Below are 17,047 nucleotides of genomic sequence, written 5' to 3' on the forward strand. Positions count from 1 at the left end.
TTTTGTAGACGAAACACGCGCATATAAAATTTTAATCCTGGTATCTATGATGAGTTTATATCAACTTGGCTATTTTTATCTTTTCTAAAAACAAGTTCTTTTTCTTTTGTTTAAATTCAATTAGATATCAGCCTGTTATTTCTCCTGTAATATAAGATGTCATTAAGTATCATACCTAGTGAACTTTTTAGGGGTGAACAATTCGTATTCCATGTGTATAAAAAGTCACCGGGTAGCATTCCATGTGACATATTAGGAGTCATCAATTTTTACTTTGAGGGTTATATGAGAGAATTCTTATGAATCGACGCAACATTACTTTACGGACGTATATCATACACGTTTGGTGATCTATAATGCACATATTAAACCATTCGTTTAATCTATCTCAGTACAGGAAAAATTCAAAATAGGTCAGACAATGTATATTACGTAGTTGTTCAAGGTTCACTAATAACAGTCAATAATTCTTATTCTATTTGTAATATCAGAAGTCAACAATTCTTATTCCGAGTGTAAAATAAGGAGTCAACTGTTCTAGTTTCATGTGAGGTAGGACAATAATTTTGTAAGTATATGGATAACAAATACAAAATTACTAAAATGATATAACAATAGTTATAAATGTAGTGATAATATCATGTTGCTGCTATATCTGAGTACTAGTATTCGCAAGAATATCGTCATTCACTATGATTTTATTTGAACCATTTGGTATAAAACCAATAGACTTGTCCTCCTCTTCATCTGGAGCTGGAATATCTATTGTCATATCTAAGTCAGTTCTTCCGTAAGATTCAGGGAATGCGAACATAAATAAGAGTCCAACAGCTATGCTTCCTAACAATGTCCAATTCATCCAAGACGTTCCTGTTAAACAAAAATAATATGTCAGATATTACATAGAATATCTAAAATTATAGTGTGTTATTCGCAATTTAAACAATATTTATTTAGATAAATAATCACATAACAATATAAAACACTTGAAATAAATATCTAGGATTCATGAACAAACAAATTTGTTATTCATTCTTTTCTGAGGTTTTTCCAGTAATGTCCATCATGATTTTCGGGAATGGTTTACATATTCATAACACGATTTTGTTCAATTTCGTTTGGAACTTATTTTGCGACATCTTCCTGCAGAGTTTGTGGCCTTTTGGCTTGATTTATTTTAACGTTTAATTTTGACTTTTTTGTTTTGCTTTAACATTATTGGTCTCTTTTCTTCACTTTGTTTCTTTTCAAAAAGATACCTTTTTTAAATCGGTCAAATTAACTTTTTAAATGTTTACTTAAGCAATACGTATGCTACGACTACTTAATTTTGTTCTTTTAAAAGATATCTTCTTTTTCTTGAATTTGAAAAAGTAGAATATTTCAATTTCAAGAAGATATTTTTTAAATAGAGAAATGTGTTTTTATCATTTTATCTGTGCGTAACTTGAGTGTCAAATATTACATGCATATAAAAATAAGGAGATGTGGTATGATTTAATTCATATGAAACAGCTCTCCAAACATAAACTCATCAAAGATTTCAGACTTACAATTGTGTACGTCAGACGCTCGTCTTATAGAAATGGATATAAGATAATACAGGTCACAGTACGACCTTCAAAGATGAGGAAAACTTTTACCGTATAGTCAGTTATAAAGGCCCCGACATGACAAAACAATACAAATGAGAAAAACCAATATTGATTTGGCTATTATATTTAGGTCTTTTTATGTCATATAGCTCTTTAACTCTTTCTGTTCTTATACATCCTTGGCTTTGAAATATTCGGCTTTGAGCGTTCCTTATAATGGTAAATCCAGACGAGCGCTTCGGACGGATGACATTGATAAGTTGTTGTTTTCATCTTTAACATTTGGTCGATAACGCTGCTGGTGGACTATCAGTCCCCGAGGTTATCATCAGCTCAGTAGTCAATACTTCGGTACTTACATGGTTTATAATAAAACGGGTTTGACGTAAATAAGAGATTAAATAACAAATGCTACATTTGATATAAAACCAAATAAAAAAAGTACTGGCCATAAAGGGACTAACTCTTGTTAAGAAAACATTTAGAAAATTTGGATTTCAATGTACATAAGACGCCATTTACATTTTAAAAAAATATCAAAACATTCTATATTACAACTATCATGAACAAAAATACTAAATATATACTACTTATATATAAAAAATACCTATATTTGGAATCTGTAGTGCTAACAAAAATATAACACCGAATGTGTTATTAAGTAGAGTAAGAAAAGCACCCGTTATTCCTTCTGCTATGGGATACGACACTTCACAAGACAGTTCGTAAAATAATGGTATGCCTCCATTAAGAAATATACAACCAATGATACATGATATATAAATCTGAACTGAAAGATATAAAATAATTTAAAAAAGAAAGTTATCATTATAGCATTACATACATAAATAAAGTAGCTTTGAAACAATATTAGAAGTTGATATACGCATTTGTTATAAAATATAAAACTGTGCGTTAGTCATTCACGGGAGCAGTTTTATACTTCGCTCTCTATATTTCTTCTTCTTTTCTTTTTCATTGTTTAAATGGTTAAAAAGTGAGATACAAGTTTATTATTTATAGTTATTATAAATTTTACTTGTTTTCGCAGTGGAAGACATGTATAGGGGTAAATTTAGTAAATAAATATACATCATCAGGGACCGCTCATTTGGGGGAGAGCTTTCTGTATAAATAAAGGCAACAGTAGTATACCGCTGTTCGAAACTCATACATCGATAGAGATAAAAACAAATCCGGGTTACAAACTAAAACTGAGGGAAACGCATCAAATATAAGAGGAGAACAACGACACAACAAAAACACAACATTAAAATGTAACACACACAGAAACGAACTATAATATAACAATGGCCATTTTCCTGACTTGGTACAGGACATTTTAAGAAACAAAATGGTGGGTTGAACCTGGTTTTGTGGCAACGTCAAACACAACACCAAAACGACAACATCACATGACAGGACCACAATACAAATAAATGGAAGAACATACAGGACAAAGAAACATACGAATAATAGCTAACAAAAGGTACCAGGCTTAAAATTCAATACGCCAGACGTGCGTCTCGTCAACACAAGACCATCCAGTGACGCTCAGATGAAAAACACTGAATTCCTGTGCTCTTCTGATTGGTAGATAATGTTTGTGATAAATATTTTTTGGATCAAAACTATAGTTGAAAAAAATAAAATAATGAATGCTGAATGCACTTAAGTATTTTACTACAGGATTGAACAGTAATGGGGGTCAGTATAGGAATTAAGTGCGAATAAACAGTGTTTGTAAACAAGGCCATGTGAATGCCCAAAAATGCCGCATGACCCTATGTTTTCATTGTTGCAAAAGATGGGGCTAAATTTGTACTTTAATGAATGATATATGAAAGCTTCTGATTTCTAAAGGTAAATCTGGTATAAATTTAATTCAAGAAAAAGATTTGAATTAAAGTCAATGGGAGATTTTTTACTGAATTTACCCCTATAGGAAAATATGCACTTTATCACTGTACTTTTTCAAGGCCACACAATAATCACAAAGCTCATTTCCTGTAGATATTAATGCAATGGAAGCTTTTTGGAACCAGTTAAAGTTGTTTTTCATACACAATTCAATGTTTAACTGCGGCTGGCAAGGATGCACTGAGTATGCTGTGGGAGGAAGCATGGGGTATATGAGAAGAATCAGTTTTTTGTCCAGATTGAAAGAAACAAAAGAAATTACACTTTAGAGTTACAAAATTGATGAAAGACATAAATATTCTCTCTATTTTACATTAAATTTTGCACATATTTCTTCTAATAATGTGTAAAATCATATGCAAAATCAGAATTACCTCCCTTTGACAAAGTGTATTGTTTTAGCAGTGTTCCCCGTGTAAAGTTGCAGATTAAGTTGTTATTATGCACTTTTTCAAGTATTTTAACACTCGAATAATCTGGCTGAATGAATATATTCATTTTTGTAAACATAATTCATTGCATTTTTTTAATTAAAAAACATTCTGGACAGCCTTTCAGAATTAGATACCCTTCATCTATGAAACTGGTGTTGAAATGTTTGTATTAGGATTTCTGTGTTAAATGATTGTTTTTAAATATTCTAAATTGTTACTTTAATCTTTCAAATGCAAAGTTTGGTCATACCCAGTCTTATTTTTTCATATTTGGCACATTTTTCTTGTTCAGTTTTGCCTGTACGGTTTTGGCGAAGAAGTAATCCTGATGTTGGGTTAACAGGAATTTCTGCAGAATGTTTGTCATTGACAGTTTTTGAACTTTACAAGTAATTAAAACACAGATTTAGTCAAATGAAACATAATTGTTGGTTTGTTTTAGGTATGAAACTGCTTAAAAAGCCTTTGAAAAGTCTTTTGGGGGTATTTTCAGGGTATATAATCAAAAACTTCCATATAAGGCAAAATTTAACTAAAAGTACATCAAAACTTTAGTTCTTAGATGTACTTGCAATACTGATCAAAGCAAACACATAAAACAATTCATATTTATTGAGCATATTATTTTACATCATTCTTTTGAAAACAGTCAATGTGCAACTTTATATACAAAATATACATTGGCTGCAGTATGGGCTGTAGTATAAATTTTCCTCTATTTTTACAAATTCTGCATTTATAAATATTGTATTGAAACTGGAACTTAAAAATTGGATAAATTACATGATCAATATAAAAAAAAAATAGAAGTGAGGAAAAAAGGTCCCTTATGATCAAAATGAACTGATTTGTATCGAACAGAAATACATCGTTTTACTTTCACTGGATACTGGTGCATATTCATTCATTATTTCAGCCCAATTCTCCAAAAACCTCTGATGTAAAAACAATGTGCAGTTTTGATTTATCATTAAGCATAAACAATCAAATAAAACGCTGTCCGGACCTCAATTAGGTCTGACACATGAGGCTGCAATGCTGTATTGATCTTTTTTTATTTTCTTTTTTCGTAAAAAATCAAAAGGATATTAAAAATAATCCTGCTGGTGAAGAAAATTGACCGCACCTCTCTATTCTTAAATAACATTACCTAAAGAGTATGGAATAATCTTTGTACAGATCAAAGTAAACCAGACGTATGATCCTCCACCACATAAATATAAACATACCAAGAATAACTTCATATGTTTCATAAATAGATCAGCAAACCTGGAAAAAACAGGATTATAAGATAGCAATTGCAGTAAATTTCAACATATATACTATTTTTAATCATCGTTGTTGCTATTGTTCTTGAAAAGTAATGATCACATTTGACCAACAGTGAACCAACAAATTATGGATTCCCGTTTATCATACGATTGTCCATGCATTAGGAATCGATAAGTTGCGATTCGTGCCTGGTATATTCTAATCCGTTTGACTAAAATATCGGAAGCATGGGAAGCAAATTAATATCAATTAGATTCTCACGTGTCTTAAGACTGCAAAACGATTCTCAATTATTTATTTATATATTATATATAAAGTTATTTGACAAGATAACAGCACTAAACAGAAAAATTAGAAAATTAGAAAATTAACATCTTTTCCATGGCTGTACTATTATCTATCAAACTACTATTTCATATTTATTGAACATTTTGCGTTTTACTTCTACACATTATACTTGTATTTCTGTTTTAACCTTTAATGTAATAAAACAATTTAAAAAAAAAGTAAACTTGAAAACAAACCTTGCAATAACTAAACTTCCAAAGCACCCAGCCATTGTAGCATAGAAACCAATCCATCCTACTTCTCTCTGAAATATTTTGTTTTTGACAATGATTGAGATGCACTGTTTCCGGTGTCAATTCTGAGTGTGAATAAGATTGTGGTCTTAATGCGTATTTCAATAATGTGTTATGTCGGGATTATGGCTCCTGTTCAGGGGAACACAATGACGTGTTAAAGGTTACAAGGTTGTAACAGGAACTGCGGCCATTTTTTTCTAGTTTGTGAAGTCTTCAAGAAATAAAATATGGAACACAACTGGTACTCTATGGAAATGGAATTACGAATAATAGCGGTCTTATAACCTAAAGTTTAACGGATTAAATCACATGAAACATCCTTTTTGATATACGGTGGGAAACATTTGATGATCTTTGATATACCGGATTCGGGAATTTGAAGAAAATTGATTTGCTTATTCTTATCAATTGCAATACAAGAAAAAAAATCAAATAGACAACAAGGTCTATTAAATTCGTATATGCATTTCAAATTCCAATCGACTTACTGGTCGTTTACTTATTTAACACTTCCAAGGTTAAACTTAAGGATTGGAACTCACTATAATAATAAGCAAACTTAACATTCGGTGATTAATTGCCTGTTCTAATTATGCCCATTTGGTATGTGCGCTCTGAAACGTTATATATTTTGTCCTTTCCGTCACAATCGTACCTGATGAAGATAATTCCAGAAACATGCGCTCGTAAATCATATCATTTATTTTTCTGCTCTACCGAGCTCTTCCATCGCGAAGCACAATTTTGGCAAGGATGTTAAAAGTAAAATAACAAAATACCGAACTCCAAGGAAAATTCAAAACGGAAATGGCAAAATCAAAAGCTCAAATACTTCATACGAAATGGAAAACATATGTCATATTTCTGACTTGGTTCAGGCATTTCCTTATGTAGATTAAGACTATGGTCGAAACGTAATGACATCAAACATAAAACTCATCACTGTTGAAATAAATACTTGCCTGGCCAACACCAACTGGATTAAGAATTACATCCAATACTGAACCCCAGACACCATAAACACCAAGAGGTAATGCGTAAGCTAATGAGATTAACCATACTGGACCACTCCTATAAAAGAATTGATATTGACTAATACACATAATAATGTTAATATATATAAGAAGATGTGGTATGAGTGCCAATGAGACAACTCCATCAGAGTACTTTAAATTTGGAAAAATAATTATATTTTGTGTTTTGAATTTTAAAAAAAATCTATAAAATTATTTTATATTTGAAATAAGAATTAAAGGAGACTTTTATTAGTGCTGCAGTAAGTTAAGCATAATACAATCTTTTTCTGTCTTAAAAAATAAATATTTTCAGTATTTTCAAGTTCCTAAAATGCGAATTTCATTCTAAAAATCAAAATCGTTGTGACGTTTTAATTGTTTTTGTCTGATGATTACAGAACAAGTATTTTGTCTTGTAGAAACAAATCATGAACAATATCATATCATTGCTACCACAAACACGTATACTATGTTCAGAGTTTTCAACAATAGAAAGGCATGTATACAGAAATCATTCATGACCGCTATTAGTAAGTAGGGGACAAACAAGTGTTCTTTAATATAGAAACATTTCAAAACATTATTATCTTTTTTGGTCATATAGTTCTTCAACTGTTTCGGTTCTTATACATCATTGGCTTGGAGCGTTCTTAGTGAAGGTAAATCCAGAAAAGCGTTTCGGATGTATGAAATTTATTTTTCATTTTTATAAGCATTATATGTCTTGCCTTATAATTTTGGATAACGCGTTGGTATATTCTATCCTCTTGACAGAAGCAGTATAACTTGGAGGGGTTGGTGGTTTGTCAGGGAAATATATTAAACCAGCAATAAAAAGGGCACCGGCTGCCATACACTCTGAAATGAAATATTTAAATAAAAAATACAAGTGTTAGGGTAACACCAGTTATTGGTATCTTCTTGATCTTTTTACATTTTGTACATACAGCAAAATATACGCTGAATCATAATATCTTAATATAGTCCTAGTAGTGTAGAATGTCACACTTGTTTTCCGTTTGGGCAACGCATGGATACTTTCGTGCATGATCCTTGTATCATTCTTGTTTTTATTACGTTACCAAACTGTCGTATTACTTGATAAGTTATATTTATCTCAATATATTTGGAAAGGCAAATTTAAGCTAAAAATATATAAACAGGGATCCAAACAGTATGGTTGTATGTTTCCATATCATGTAAACAAAGAAAGGAGTCGTTTAAATAAACTCATCATAGATACCAGTATTAAACTTGTGTTCGCTAGACGCGCGTTTCGTCTACAAAAGACTCATTAGTGACGCTCGAATCAAAAAAGTTAAAAAGGCTTAATATGGTACAAAGAAACCAAAATTCCGAAAGGTTTTGCCAAATACAGCTAAGGTAATCTATTCCTAGAAGAAATACATTCTTTATCGCTGATGTGTTAACCAAGCAAAACCTCAAAAAATAAAAAAAATAAAAATCTAACTGTATATTTCATGTACTGTATACAACTTACCATAGTACATTAGCCACATTATCTCATTTTGTAACTGTGAATAATTCAAAAGTGCTAAAAAATATAGAACACTTAAATATGTTGTAGAAAGGCTTAAAACTATTGATGGTTTTGGTATTCCTTCGCTATCATTCGTCTCTCTTTTACATTATAATTGATTCAATAGTATACAGAATGATACAGATACAGATAATTTTATTAAACAATCAAGGTACCCTTTGAAGGGCAGATTAATTACAATGCAATTATTCATGACATAATAAACAAACTAAACAATAAACTAATATGGCAATAATGGTTCATTAGAATAATAATTGTATTGATTGTAAAATAACAAAAAAAAAATTTTTAACGTAATCAAAAAGTAGAAATGTTAACATTAATGTATTTTTTTTATAGGTATTGATGATATCCAGTTTGATTTGGACAAAGAAAAACAACTCCATTTTAGATGTGGGTTTGTCTTAGTAATGAATCCCGAATTTCTGTTATTCATAAATTATATTGAACTTGCTTCATCTATAACATTGTGTCGTAATCATATTGAATCACTTGTAATCATTAGTACGAAATTGATGTTGATCATTCAGCTCCTTGTGGGCGCTGTGATTAGCAATAAAATATTTGTTTGTTTGTTATTTGAAATAACTATCTTCATAAGTCATTAACCATAAAAACAATTCTGATAACTATCTTCATAAGTCATTAACCATAAAAACAATTCTGAAGAAAGCTTGATAAAATTTTTATATTTATATTTCACATCATTAATGAGTTTTCTACAGTTTTCAAGAAAGGGACAGTCTAATACAGTCTGAACTAGTACACATTTTTGTTTAGGGGCCAGCTGAAGCCCGCCTCCGGGTGCGGGATTTTCTCGCTGTGTCGAAGACCCATTGTTGGCCTTGGGCTGTTTTCTGCTCTTTGGTCGGGTTGTTGTCTCTTTGACACATTCCCCGTTTCCACTCTCAATTTTGATAGAAAATCCTTATATCTTTTATGATTTCAATTTAGTCCGAGCTTCGTTTATCCAATTGTTGTTTACTCCTTTTGCCTTTAGTCGCCTGCTGGAGATTCCAATGATGGATAAGCGTCATCTTTGACGTTGAAGCGTTTGCTGACAGCATTGAAATTACCATTACCTATTTATGATGTGTTGTTTTCGGACATGTTTCATGTTGTAGACGTAAATTAGCGCCTAATAAAAGTAACAATTTAGCAGCTTAAATGTAACGTGCGCCTGATTCTCATTCTGTACACTTAACACTTTTAATCAATTTTTTGTCTTTCTTTGTGTTATTATTTCTTTGGTTTCTGATTGGTCTTCTGTTATTTTGTGTGTTTTTGTTTTTCTTTTTTTATAGGGATTGGTTTGTTGTTGTTGTCATATATATGAAAATAGTGAGACACAGTATAATGATTCATTAACAACTGTACGCGATTCTATCATTTAGATGATAAACATGTAAAAGTGATATTGTTTCACCTCATATTAAGACAGCAACCCAAACATAATAAAACTAAGACATGTCTATATTTAATACCTACTCGTGTGGTTGTCAAACGAAGCAGTTGTAACAGAAAAGCCAGTTGTTAAATCATTACTACAAAATAAGAACAATGTTTATTTCTAAGTTAATGCTATAAAAAGAAAAAGTTCTGTAGCTAGGTATTTTGTAAAAAAGTAATTGAAGTGGAACGTACCGCTTTTGTTGATTCTATTACCTATCAGTGGATTGAACTTTATCAGGAACGCGCATAGCCAAAATCTTGTTAAGCAAAAGATGTATAACTAATTGCACCTTACAGAACTACATTTTATAAGAAAATAAACATGTTTATTGTGTATAGAATATCGTTTTCAATTTTGATAATTTTGTAAATCTTGGTTTTTTTCACTACTATTAATCCCATGATACGTATTTAAGCTTTCTGGTCAAAGTTTTACTAAAAATTACTTCCGAAATAGCTCATTATATTCTATAAATTATATAACACTATTAACAACTGTCATACATGGTGGAGGTTTAGCTAGCTATAAAACTAGGTGCAATCCACCATTTTATTCAAACAATACCTGTACCAAGTCAGGAATATGGCTGGTATTGTCAATTCGTTCCGTTGTTTGGTTAAGTCTAACTATTGATTTTGTCAGTTTTTATGGATTTCCCTCTTTTTGAATTTACCTTGGAGTTTGGTATTTCTGTTATATTTTTTTTTCTTTTTTCAATGACAGAAGAAATAAAACTCTACAGTAACAAACGCACAAATGCTTTATACATTCGCTTACGTTACAACAGATGTGTTCAGTGTGTACATTGTAAATGATAATAAATCTAAAATATAAATTGCTATCAAATCTGCCAGCTTATCAACAATTCGTATGACATTTCCAATTTTCTTTCAACAGACTTTTATTGAGAATTTCGTCATTAATTAACAGATACGTACATCGCTTTTCAGTTTGTGATGTTTTTTATTTTGTTTTTTTTTTTTTGGGGGGGGGGGGGGGGGGGGGAGGGGGACGGGGGGAGATAAAGATGTTACCTTTGACTTGGTCCAGTAGAAATAGAGTGGTTATATTTTGGTGCAGAAACTAACTGAGGACCTATTAAAATATGAAATGAAAAAAAGATTAAAGGCATTTCAACAAAATTTTCATAATTTCACAAAAGAATAGCAAATTGGTATTTATAAATAGCTGTCTGCAACAAAAATACAACATGATTGTTCTTACCTTGTTATTCGTTTCATAATAGAGTATTATCTACTATACAAATATTCTATTGAGTTCCTGAAGTCTCAAGTAATTCTAGATGCTTTTATTGAAAAAAGATTTAGTCGAAAATATTTAATGATGAAATAAAAAATATCTATTTATCTTAATCAATGATGTATATATGCATTTCAGGAAAAATCGCAGACTTACAAATCACGTCGAACAAATAAAGCTTTATATCCTAACAACAAGCTATATATACCAATAATAAACCCAACAGCAACTCCAGCATAATTAAAGAATGAACCAATCGCTGTTGCTGTTGCTCGCTGGTCTAATGGGAACCATACAGATGCTATCAATGCCGGTCCAGCAAAGAAAACCGTTCCAGCAATACCATTCAGTATGGCTGAAGTGTTGATTAACCTATTTAGAGAGACAAAATATAATTCATAAAGTTACGACTGAATAATAGTACGCTTTCTCCGGATATATACAATATTAGGTCAATATCAGAAAAATATTAACTTTTTTGTATTCGGCACAAAACTGGGGAGAGGCTCGGTAAAACCTCATCCTTCCCCAATTTCTCAGCCTCATACAATAAAGTCTATATTATTCTGACATTGACCTAATATTGTTTTTATACTGCAACTTAAATTAATACATTGATAGCTATATAAATTGTAGCGTAAATTTCTAACTTATTTTCATCCCTAAATGAACCCTTGATTGTGGAAAAAGTGTTCCATGATGAAATTGACATTGCACACAATATAGCTTTGTTACTATATTTAGGAAATAAACACAGCTAGTTGCAGTATAAATTAGCAATACCTGTTGAATTGATCAACGCCACTTTAAGTAGATTTATAGAGAGGCTTCTTTACTGTACATTCTGGTATTCAACTGGTTGAGTTAATAAAATATCAATAACAAAACAAAAACCAATAAATTGGTTTAAGACCACCTCATGTTAATATACCTTTCATCAGTGGTGTTTTTTGTTTTTATCTTTTGAAATAGTTCGGTGTTAATGGTAGATAGTTAAATATATTCAAATATATTCAAAACCTCTTGACAAAACTCTATTGTACATGTATTTAGGTATTGACATATAGTACAGCCGCTTGTCTTATGTTAAAAACCTCTTGTTTGTCTCTAGTCGTCTCTTTTTTGTTTGATTGTTTTATTGTGGTTGAGGTTGCTGTCTCAATGACGTCTACTAGTATTTTTTTTCATGTCAGTAAATAATGTGACAAGTATTTATTGTTCTATTAGAAAAAAGAGAGAAAATACCAACAGGGCATTACTAATCATAAATCAAACAAACTACCCCCCCCCCCAAAAAAAACAATACAAAACAAAACAAATGGACAAAAAAACGACGAAATAACACAGTCAACAAACCACGACAAACACCAAATAGCACGAACCCTATCAAAAATTGGGAGTGCATTAAGGTTCTGATTTACTCAATATTGTGTATTAATTCATACAATTGTTTCAATAAAATATAGGTTAGTTATCAGACAAATAATCAAAACACCATGAGCAGAAATGAATAAAAGAAAGGCGAACGATACCAAAGTGCAATTCAAACTCACAAGTCGAAAATAAATTGACAACGGCTATAGACAAACAAACAACAGTACACAAAACACAGCATAGAAAACCAAAGACTGTGCAAAACGAACCCCACCAAAAACTGGGGGTGTTCTCAGGTGCTCCGGGAGGGTAAGCAGACCCTGTTCCACATGTGGCATTATAATTCATAAGACAACGTCTGAGGGTCTTGTATTCTTGCCATGTAGTTTGAGTTATTTATAAACTTTTTTGTCAACAGTAGTTGACTGTGGTATAAAAATATGGTCATCTTGGATTTGTTTCGTCCCCCAGTAAAACTTTTGTTAAAGTGGAGTGTCCGTTTGGTCGTGTTGGATGTTTAAATACGCAGCCACGTCCGGTCGAATGCAGACGTTAAATTCGAAACACCGTGCAGGATGAGTGAGTGCCACGCACTTTGCACATTAAATGAGTATTGCAAAAACTTCTCTGGTAGCTCCGACGATGGCCTGTTGCAAGGCAAAAGTTCGCCCCAATCCAACATACCGTCATGTTCCCACGGCAGTCCAAATTATTTTCCGTCCTTCATGCCGGTCAACCTTTTTTGCAGTCTATTTTCGACTTATGAGTTTGAATGCCCCTTTGGTATCTTTCGCCTCTCTTTTACAGAACCTATCTATTGCATTGATTGTTAATGTGTTCTTGTCATGAATGTGCATGTAATATTTTTCACTGGGCGTTAGGCAAACACTATTAAAACGTGTATCCATTTTACTTACCATGTAGCGTACTTTGGGATGCTCGTTATGCATCGTAATGCGGCTCCCGCTGATATCAATCCCGAGCACACTACACAAGATATTCTCAAGCCTACAGAGTATACAAATGTATTTGAGTCCTGACAAAGCAAGCAATATTTACCTTCAGACTTATTTGTTTATATGACAGTTTTTGCAACAGTTGAGGTGCTTACTTAGTTTGAAAAGTACGAATACACGAGGCACATGATTTTTTACTAAATAACTTTTGAATCTTGAATATATACTTATTCTGATAAATATTTGTAGTAAATGAGGTATACAGAAGAACATCCATATAGTGTAACCAAACAAAGGTAAATATGCAGGGGTAACATTAACAAGTGCATAACATACAATTTAGAGAAAGGACAAATCTAAAATCGCAAAGTTGATGATGGTTAAGATGAGAGAATCCTCTTTTTTGTTTATGACCCTTATAAAAGTACTTGAGTTTTAAGCTTTAAGAAGTTGATTCTTCTCTTGTATTCATCAAATAAAACAACACGTTATACATTTCATGCGTCGGAATGGCTTTTGTTTTTATTTTCCTTCATCAGGAACGCTTAAACTTAAACATTCGAAAGCTAAAGATATATCAATACGTAAAAACGTTAGGATCTATATCAATACCAAAAGGGACCTAAAAAAAAAATAGCTAAATTCATGTAAGGTCAACTTTGCCTTTGAATTTTAAACTTAATATCCTTTCAATAAACAGAAATGCGTTTTGAAGATGTATATTACAACAGAAAAAGGTCTATCGTCCATCTTATTTATGTTTCAGTTGAAGTAAAGAACATGGCTCATACAGTAAATGCTTTCATAATCTTTGAAGATACTAGTTTATTATAAATAGAAGTAAATATATATAAATCGTTTCAATCATACTTGTTCAAAGGTCAGGAAAATAATTGCCTTTAGAACAAATTTTAGTGAATTTATTAAATTCAATGTTTTTTTGTGTAATTCTAAGCAGCAATCGTCGTTTTTCAATGACACAAATAATAACAAAAATCTAGAGGTGTAGTGATTGTACTAATCGCAGTGGCGGATCCAAAAGGGGGGGGGGGGGTTCCGGGGGTTGGAACCCCCCTTTTTTGGACGATCAATGCATTTGAATGGGGACATATAGTTGGAACTCCCCCCCCCCCCCCTCCCCCCTTCATCCTGGGTTAGGACCCCCCTTTTGAAAATGGCTGGATCCGCCCCTGAATCGGATGTTAAGTCAACTATTAAGCAACGTGTTCACCATTACATGAGGTCATTTTAGAGGTCTGGTTTGCATAATACATGTATGTTGTTGTAACATTGTCACGTGACAGTGGAAAACAAGCATTGGTTTGACATCATAGTACCACGGTTTGACATCATATTATCACGGTTCCACATCATAGTACCACAAAAACAGGGGCAATTCAAAAATTTAAAAGACATGCAATTTTACTAGATTGTACTCACGTGGAATATACAAAGGGGGTCATACCATTTAATAAAAAAACGTCCTTAAAAGAAATAAATGTTATACCTTTTTCGTCCATTAGATAACTGGCAAAAAGTACAGTAGCTATAAATCCTATGTTTCCCCAGTTAGGAAGCATTCCAAGTTGTCCGTCGTCCCAACCGAATACTGCTTTTGCCGACTGTGCAATGGGTACCCATGTATTCCAGACGATGGCTTGCATAAAACAATTCAATGAAAATATTGCTAAAACCCACCATCGTCGGGTGTATATTATAATAGTTTTATCATCAGATCTATTAATGAGAGGTTCGTTTTCGTCCATATTTAACTATGGACAGTAAACATTACGATACATGTGTGCATATTTATTTAGATAGTAAACAATCATTTATCGGCAATGAAAGATAACAATTTAAATTTTGATATAATTAATAATCATTGTGTATTTAGATTTGAATGATATGCGTAGAAGGATTACTACGGAAGCGTATTAGGGCCATCCTTTTTGTTAGTATTTTTTTCCAAATTGTCGACTTTAATCTTGGAATTTTTTATCAACTTTAATCTTGGAATTTCCAACTTTAATCTTGGAATTATCAACTTTAATCTTGGAATTATCAACATTAAACACGGAAATTTCAACTTTAATCTTGGAATTATCAATTTTAATCTTGATATTTCAACATTAAACTTGGGAATTCCAACTTTAATCTTGGAATTATCAACTTTAAACTTGGAATTATCAACATTAAACTTGCAAGGTATATCTAAAGTCTTGTATAGCTTCACGTAGCCTAATATCCACGAAGGGGGAAGTAGCTTCCTATTAATTGGTATACATGGATATGCCCAAAATATGAGTCATAATTTTGCGAAATATTATATAAATATGACACTACTTTTTAATGACATTCTATATTGATATGCATTGTTCTTTCATAATTTTATATTGATTTGGGGTATGGTCTACATATCTTATATAAATATGTTATTGGAAATCTTATATTGATGGCCAATCGTGGTATTTGAATCAGTCAGGGACTCTATATTTACATAAATATAAAGTCCCCGAATCTATGCATTTTAAAGTTCACCTTTCATCAAATTTATTCCCAAATGAACTCCTGAAATTATGAGTGATGATATACATTTAGTGCTTATATAAACATGGGTCATAATTAAAATATCGTATAATAAGTAAAGGTCATTCTTTGTATATATATATATATTTATATAAATATAGGTACCAAATATTAGTGAATGTTATATAAAAATGGGTACAGTAAAGCACATCAAACAGAAGAGCACTGTTTGGCAGACGCGAGAGTCCAGTTTAATGTCGATAGTTCCAAGATAAAAGTTGATAATTCCAAGATAAAAGTTGATAATAATACGCTTCCGTAGATTACGTTGAACAATTGTGTTTACTGAATTTTACAATCATCAAAATCAAGTTCAGTAACGTTAGGTGTTAACATCATTGCCATTTCAGGTATGCTTTTCGTATCAATTAGTAAATAAACTTCAAGACCAGCACGTCATGGTTATGTTAGAGGCAATCTGAAATGAATAATAAAACTTTACATGTATATATATATTTGTCGTTTTGAACATTTAAAACTATTCTCGGTGACGGAGTACTTGATTCATTATAATTTTTTTTTTACATTTGATCTCATGTTAAAATCTACATAGTAAAAGTTTTTTTTCAATTTTGTGTAAATTAGAATCGATAGGAAGTTTTATAAAAATCTTTAAGAGATTACCATATTTGACTTATGTAGACAGAACAATTCTTGTGATGATACATCCTCCAATATGACCGTACAAAAGTCAATCAGATGTACGTACGTTTTTGCCTAAGACACTATATAGAAAAATTGCACAGTGAATCGCTGAATCAACAGAAACCAAATATCGAAGAAAGGTTTCTCGCGTAAGGTATTTTCATGCATTGAAAATTTAGTTCCGATCGGCTGTTTAGTTTGACCATCGGGCTGAAATGCATAAAATATTTATCAATGGACAATAATCAGTGAAGCAATAAATTTGGCCAACTGCGGGGAACTAGTTATTTTTATTATATAAACGAAACTTGAAAAAATATAGACAAATCTCAAATTTTAGAACAGATCAACGAATTGATCCATAATGATGAGGAGATAATGATTTAGTAAT

At 31.7% G+C, this 17,047-nt stretch overlaps 1 protein-coding gene across 1 annotated transcript; it reads right to left on the reverse strand.

Annotated features, from left to right (window-relative positions):
* Positions 1 to 364: 364 nt before the first annotated feature.
* On the reverse strand, positions 365 to 15,191 carry LOC127703761 (solute carrier family 49 member 4 homolog). The gene is made up of 12 exons (XM_052207841.1): positions 14,933 to 15,191; positions 13,387 to 13,477; positions 11,304 to 11,467; positions 10,870 to 10,930; positions 9,871 to 9,926; positions 8,323 to 8,376; positions 7,550 to 7,679; positions 6,768 to 6,876; positions 5,746 to 5,813; positions 5,100 to 5,218; positions 2,203 to 2,385; positions 365 to 870 (listed from the first exon to the last, which is right to left on the reverse strand). Exons 1-12 carry the CDS (start codon positions 15,189 to 15,191, stop codon positions 650 to 652), a joined length of 1,515 nt encoding a protein of 504 aa, XP_052063801.1. The 3' UTR covers positions 365 to 649.
* Between the last annotated feature and the right edge of the window lie 1,856 nt (positions 15,192 to 17,047).

This window comes from Mytilus californianus, unplaced genomic scaffold, assembly GCF_021869535.1.
Source record: "Mytilus californianus isolate M0D057914Y unplaced genomic scaffold, xbMytCali1.0.p SCAF_50, whole genome shotgun sequence".
NCBI lineage: Eukaryota > Metazoa > Mollusca > Bivalvia > Mytilida > Mytilidae > Mytilus > Mytilus californianus.